Source organism: Alosa pseudoharengus, unplaced genomic scaffold (genome assembly GCF_046254945.1).
Source record: "Alosa pseudoharengus isolate Yale_2024_CS ecotype anadromous, Long Island Sound unplaced genomic scaffold, YU_APseudo_1.1 YU_APseudo_1.1_scf_13, whole genome shotgun sequence".
Classification (NCBI taxonomy): Eukaryota; Metazoa; Chordata; class Actinopteri; order Clupeiformes; family Clupeidae; genus Alosa; species Alosa pseudoharengus.
Window position 1 is genome coordinate 32,363,527 of NW_027468598.1, and position 7,500 is coordinate 32,371,026.

Sequence of the window (7,500 nt, forward strand, 5' to 3'; positions counted from 1 at the left end):
GCACGTTGGAGAGCTTGAGCGTGCCGTTGTTCTCGAAGGCGCGCTGCCGGTGGTTAAAGGGCAACAGGTCGGAGTTCTTGAACCACTTGATGGAGTAGTAGGGGTAGCCCACCACCCGACAGTGGATGTAGGCATCCCGCCCAGCGATGGCGGTCAAGTTCTTCATGTCCCGGATGTTGGCGGGCCCTGAAAGACAGAGAGAGACAGGTAGATAGATAGATAGACAGGTAGATAAGATAGGACCAGTGATGACGTATGAAACGCAGAGGGACAGATAGACAAAGAAAGAAAGAAAGAAAGAAAGTGGGAGAGAAAGAAAGAAAGAAAGAAAGACAGAAGGAAGGAAAGACAGACAGAGAAAAAGAAATAAGAAAGAAAGATAGATAGAAAGAAAGAAAGAGAGAGTGAGTGAGAGTGAATGGGAAGAAATGAAGGAAATAAGCTACTGTAGGAAGGAGAGATGGAAAAGAGGAAGTGGGAAATGACCTGAGAGAATAGAGAATGAGATGAGAGCACATTGCTGGACTGAGCCCACAACACAGAGGCACAACTCCAGCAGAAGAACTTAGGTGTGGCTTCAGAAGCGTAACCTTGGCTACCAATAAGCCCAGTGATCTAGCTGAAGACTGACCTGAGCTGTCTACGCCTGATGTCAATAAGTTAAACATAAACTGTACAAATTGAGAGATTAATTCTTTAAGCAGCCCATGAGTATTAATAGGACCGCATCTTTGTTATCAGAAGCCATATGCTGAGTATATGGAATATGTATAGCATAATAATACATATGCTGAGTATATAGAATTTGTGTAGCATAATTATACTTATGCTGAGTATATAGAATTTGTGTAGCATAATAATACTTATGCTGAGTATATAGAATATTTATAGAATAATAATACATGTGCTGAGTATATGGAATGTGTATGGCATAAACTACTGCTGCAGCACTATGAGACAGAGCATTATTGCAGTGCCCTAGACAAGTCCCTAGAGAAGATCTTAAAAGTGAAAGGCAGAGGTTAACCAGCATGATTTGAAGGGATGATTAAGGCTTCTGTGTTATGACTGATAATGAACCTTTTACTTGACTAAAATGGGACTTTTATCAACAGGGCCTTAAAAATCAAGGTTTTGTTCAACACACAATGTCCTTAGACCGCTACAAACTTTAGACCGCTACAAATATCTTGGATACTCCCATCTTTATTTGCAGTCCCTCTAAATCAAAGGCCAACTAATAAAGCAAAGAAACAGCTTGATGGCTAAAATGTTTTGAACCTCTTCAAATTACGGACCAGCCATTTCTTTAACCGTCCCTCCAAATCAGCAACACAGTTTAGCAACAACAAAGACACAAACAAACACAATGTGTTTTTCTTTTTTGGGTGTGAGTGTGGCTGTGTGTATTTTAGGTTGGAAAAGCTGAGCTGACAAGCACCTCTTACGTTTATTCGAGCCTGGTAGGAGACTACGCCGGCCGAATTGTTGCAGGAGCACCGGTAGATGCCGCTGTCGTTGACCTTGGCGTGGGAGACGTTCAGGTAGCTCAGCACGTGTCCCTCTGGCGTCACCATCTGGCCCATGCGGTAGTGTCCCAGGTCCGTGATGGCCTCCTCGTCTAGCGTCCAGGTGACAGCCGGCCGCGGAGTCCCCTTCACGTTGCACACCAGCGACACGGGCTCGTTCAGGTTTACCATCCGCTCGCTGAAGGCCGACAGGATCTTTGGTGTGCCGTCTGGAGATGTGGGCAGGTGGGTGGGTGGATGGGTGTTTGGGTAGGGTTGGGTGGGGGTTTGGGTAGGGTTCGGTGGGGGTTTGGATAGGGTTGGGTGGGGGTTGGTGGGGGTTTGTGTAGGGGTGGGTGGGGGTTTGGATAGGGGTGAGTGGATGGGTGTTTGGATAGGGGTGAGTGGGGGTTGGTGGGGGTTTGGTTAGGGGTGGGTGGGGGTTGGTGGGGGTTTGGTTAGGGGTGGGTGGATGGGCGGATTGGTTTTTGGGTAGGGGTTGGTGGGGGTTGTTTGGGTAGGGGTGGTTGGGGGTGTTTGAGTAGGGTAGGGGTGGGTGGGTGTTTTGGTGGGTTGGGTTGGTTGAGAGGAAAGGAGAGAGGATAAAAGTATACAGAGTATACGATGAAACAAACAGATCATTGGAAAAGGAACAAATCAAATAAATAAATGCAACATTCACCTACATCTATAGACATGTTTATTTACACCCACAGACATATTCATATGGGCTTCATTTGCTCAGTAAAGCTAATTTGCCTAAAATAAGACTTTGATATGGTTCCAAATTTAGTCAAAGACACCATCATCACTACTGTATATTTCCAGAAACACCAAAGACGCAGAGGTCGCCCCCATCCAGTGATTCTAATCAAACATGAAATCACACACACACACACATAAAGTACAAACACACACACGCACACGCACACACACACACGTCTGTCGTTCTTTTTTCCCTCTCTTTCTTTCCTCTTTCTCCTGTTCTTTATCCTCTGTTCTTTTTCAAGGGCACTTAGTGAGATGAGCGACTGCAGATGGCGAATGGGGGCCTTTGAAATCTGGGCCCTCTGCGCTTCTCTGATAACCCTGGGTTGCTCAACATCATTATAGATTATCAATATCCTCTTTATACAGTTCCGTGGTCAAGGGAGGCAGTTGCCCTGGCAACCGGGTGCAGGTAAGCAGTCTCAGGCCGGTGGAGTAAATCCAATAATGGCGTCTGTGCCGCAGCTCTCTCCGCAACAGGTTTATTATCACGCCAGGCACACATCACGCAGTGGCACGTAAAAGCACACACACATACACACACACACACACCACACACACACACACACACAAACACACACACATACACACACACACACACCACACACACACACACACACACACACACACACACACACACACACACACACACACACACACACACCACACACACACACACACACACACACACACACACACACACACACACACACACACATACCACACACACACACAACACATGCACACACACACACCACACACACACACACACACACACACACACACTGTGCTGCGCTGCGCTGCACATACATAGAAGATCCACATACCACACACATTCATAAAGAAAATCAACACAACACACTGTGCAAAGCACACACACACACACACACACACACACACACACACACACACACATACAGTACATAGCTGTGCCAAGATAAACAGCATAACAATGGCACATACTCACTGACATTATATAGCCCCAATGTTGCAAAACATAAATACTATTATCATTAGTTTTAGGGTTAAAAATAGGTTGACAATAATCTACATTTTAGAAATGTTATATTTAAAATGCATCATGTATCATGTACACAAATTTAGCTAGTGAGCTAGCTGTTTAAATTGTAAAGATAAGCCTTTTTAAAACATCTGACTATCTATCTTTGTGCTCCTCAAGACATTCAAACAATTCATTGGTGCCAAACACTAAAATAATCCAGCGATGATGAGCATCTATCTTACTGGTTCATCTACCCACCTTCCAAGATGACCTGTGCAAAGTCCTGGGCGGACATCTTCCCCTTCCTGGCGAAGCACTGGTACACCCCTCCATCACTCTTCACCATGCCATCCATCACCAGCGTCTCTTGATTGGCACCTTTCTCGCGGTAGATCATCTCCCCGTTGCGGTACCAGGACAGCTCGTATTTGTCGGAGCCAGTCACCATGCAGGAGAGGGACACCTGGCTGCCCACGCTGCTCTTCAGAGTGTGGGGGCTCACTACCACCTTCAGGGGCTCTGCAGGTACCACAGGTACGACAGGTACCACAGGAAGAGGAGGAAAGAGAAAGAAGTCAACGAAATTGTTATGGCAGTAGACCTAAGAAAGTATGTAGGTGAAACGTATTATTCGCTCTCAATAAGTTGTTAAATTAAATAGTTAGTTTTGATTTTCATTCATATTCATGCCCCCTGCTACCAACCAGCATCTGTAATTATTGGGTCTGCATTGGGGATTTGTGTTTTTTTAAAAATGGTGATAATACCTTGCATTAAAGGTTCCTACATAGGGATTTTAGTTTACAACATTCAAAAATGAATAACTAAAAATAGCAACATAATGTAAAGAAACAGCTACTTGAATGCACCAATGCTCTGTGTTGCCCAGATATCCACATAAAAAACCATGCTAACTAGCAAACAGTAGAAAATTGACTACATCTGCTACAACCACATCAGGTCAGTGAGACCACTAAGACTCCATTTCCCAGAGGTCTTTATGGCACATATCAGTGTGAAGAGGACCTGACCTGGGACTGAGAGGTCACGTAAAGGTGAGGGTCAAGGCCGGATTAAGGCTCTTGTGTAGCTCTAGAGGGAACTCGCGGGGGCATGACTACCACTTAGCCTACTTCATTAGCATGACAAGAGAGCTAAAAAGAGATGGTGAAGACTTTCATCAGAGGCTACTATTAGCAGTAGGCCTAATACCACTACTAAGTTCACATGAACATTCAGATGCAAATTCAATCCGTCACTTAATGGATCGGCAGGGATATTTTCAGACGATTTGTATCCTGAAGTGTTGGAAATCCACTGACAGAGCTTAGCAACTTGATCCCTATTATCAATGACATTGACATCAATTCACTACACGGCTAAAAATAAACTCTTAGACATGTGTCTGACAAGGTGTCCTACAGTCAATTTCGTCATGCACACTGAAGTCAGGGCAAGTATCCATAGGTTTCATCCAGGAATCATCCCTGTGTTTATATTGACATGCTGTATTTAGCATTCAGTGTTACCGCTAACATGATGACATTAAGTCGGCGTTATGAAGTTGAATGATGCATTTTGAAAACCTTCTTCCTAGTAGATGTCCGTGAAACCTAGTTAAGAGATAATCCTCAACTAATACGTAATCCCTCAATAGATTCATTGAAGAGTCAGGAAGGCTACTAGGCTTGGCGTGATCCAACCCTGAAGAGGGCATTGTTGGGTCACCATAAGTTTCTTTGGAAAGAGACCTTTTTCTCTGAGCATCTGTGCCCAGAGAATATTCATCTCTGAAAAAAGTTAAAGAAATCTCTATGATGCTTATACAGAACTATTAACAGAACTTGTCCTGTGGGCAGAGGTTACCATAGTCCCCAGCCTGCAGTTAATTGTGAGTGTCACTCAATCTCTGCATTAGCATGCTAGTGGTAAATTAAACCCTTTGGCACCATTGAGCCACTGACATTTACACCATCACTGGACCATAAGCTAATACATATTAGCACTGTGGCTAAGTCAACAAGTGAAGCCAGTGGAACTGTAACACAGCGTTAACATTGGTGTCTCAACCTGGGTCTCGATGTCCCACACATGGGCCCACCGAGACCCAGGTTCGAGTCCAGCCTGAGGTCATTTCCTAAACCCACTCACCCTATCTCCCCCACTCACTGTCCTTTCTATGGAGGATCATTTCCCCTTGACATAAAGCCAAATCTATGGTGAGTTGCACTCGGTGAAAACAAAACCACATTGTTGTATTTGTTCATTGAAGATGTCATACAACTATTCTGTTGAGCCAGACAGTGGCAAAAGCGTTACAGTATGAAGTTGACGACAGCTGGATTGCAAACTACAAGCTACAAGTTGTCCATGCGTTTGTTTTCACCGAGTTGTCCCAAACGGAAAGTGGCCGCAATATCCCCCATAAAGACAAGAAAAGCAAAACAAAAGAAGAGAAGCCTTGTGACTTACGCTTGACCTGCAGCTGCCCCACCATGGCCGCGTTGCCCAGGGAGTTCCACACCTCACACACGTAGCTTCCAGCATCACTTGGCCTCACGTTCTCGATCAGCAGGCCCGTGCTGAGCTGCCGGAACCGGCTGTCCCGCTCCAGGGGGCTGTTGTCCTTCAGCCAGCGGTACTTGGGGGCCGGGTACCCCATGGCCTTGCAGGGCAGTTCCACCCGGTGGGACACCATGACTTCCCGCCGGTCGAAGCCATCCAGGATTGTAGGCTCTGAGTTGATGGGTTCTGGTGGTGGTGGTGGTGGTGGTGGGGAGGGGGGGGGGGGGGTAGCAACAGGAGTTTTAAGGGCAGTCCAGTTTATCAACAGCATCAGGGGGAGTGTCAGTCATATTAATTAGGCATACACTGCAGATAATCCCTCAATGAAACGGCTTTTGGATTGTAGAGTATAGAGGGCATAGGATTCCTCAACTAGAACTAGAAAGATCTGACATAATCACTGTTAAAGTGATATAACAAGAATCTGGGTAACTACTACGGGATGCATACAGTATATCATAGTACTCATCATGTGTGGGTGCATAGTATATTACTAGATCATAAACCTAACCCTAACCCTTAAACCTAGTATGAGCATACCAAAAATAGATCTTGTAAGAGGATGTAAACTCATATAACACATGATAGCTGACGGTAACTGATATAATGTGATACCCATACTGTAAGTGTGCCCAGGTATGTCTTTCAGCAACAGTATTAAAAAAACAGCACTGTATTCAATTAACAAATCGGGAACACCAAAAGACTACGCGGAAGAGTGCACAACAAGGTCTGCAATAATGACTGGTGTTTTGAAACAAACAGAAACACACGAATCCTACAGTGTCCACAGACGGATGACACTGAAGGCACTCTTTGTTGTGCTCTGAGAGCGCACCTGTTACTGTGAGACGTGCGCTGTTGCTCTGCCTGGTCTCGCCTGTGTAGCGATGCCGCGTCAAGCAACGGTAGTTCCAGTTCCCATCATCCGTCACCACGTCCAGGATATACAAGGCTCCCGAGGGTGTGATGTGAAATCTGGGATCTTTGGAGAGAAAGAAAGAGAAGGAGAGAGAGAGAGAGAAGGAGAGAGAGAGAGAGAAGGAATGGAAAATATTGAGAGAAAAGTGACAGATAGAAGTAGAGATAGAGAGAGAGGGAGAAAAGGAAATAGAGATAGGAAAAGAGAGAGAGAGAGAGAGAGAGAGAGAGAGGGAGAAAAGGAAATGGAGATAGGAAAAGAGATTGGTGTATTGGATACAGCAGTAGCGGAGAGAGAGAGAGAGAGAGAGAGAGGGAGAGAGAGAAAAAAGAGAGTTAAACGATAACATTCCCACACATCATAAACACTCAGTCTGACTAGGCATCATCATTAGAGAGAGTGCAGTGGGGACCAGCCGTGCTCAGTGTAGCTCCACTCTGTTATGCACGGTAGCCAATTACTCGCCGAGCTTACAGAGCTCCGCTACGCTACGGCACGCTTCGCTACGGCGCGGATTCCCCCTGCCAGATGTGCTCCCGCCTCTGGCAGCCCGACGACGACGACGACGACAACGGGGCCCTTTGATATCCCAGCAGCCCTCCCACCCCGCCCCTCTCAAACATCACCAGGTGATCAAACCCCTCTCTTGTTTCAGGGCGTCACTTGAAGTTCACCCCGCGCGGCGGTGTTATGTTAATTCAGCAGGATCAAACTGCCACGCCGTACCAGATTGT

General features: G+C 45.8%; 1 protein-coding gene across 1 annotated transcript in view; it reads right to left on the reverse strand.

Annotated features, from left to right (window-relative positions):
- dscamb (Down syndrome cell adhesion molecule b) overlaps positions 1–7,500 on the reverse strand; it is a 122,068-nt gene that overhangs the window by 47,933 nt on the left and 66,635 nt on the right. Inside the window, exons 2-6 of the mRNA XM_076281764.1 lie at positions 6,683–6,829; positions 5,752–6,030; positions 3,538–3,798; positions 1,442–1,738; positions 1–186 (exon numbers count right to left, since the gene is read on the reverse strand). The exon at positions 1–186 is cut by the window's left edge and continues 90 nt beyond it. Of these exons, the coding sequence (XP_076137879.1) occupies positions 1–186; positions 1,442–1,738; positions 3,538–3,798; positions 5,752–6,030; positions 6,683–6,829 (1,170 nt within the window). The remainder of the gene's footprint in view (positions 187–1,441; positions 1,739–3,537; positions 3,799–5,751; positions 6,031–6,682; positions 6,830–7,500) is intronic.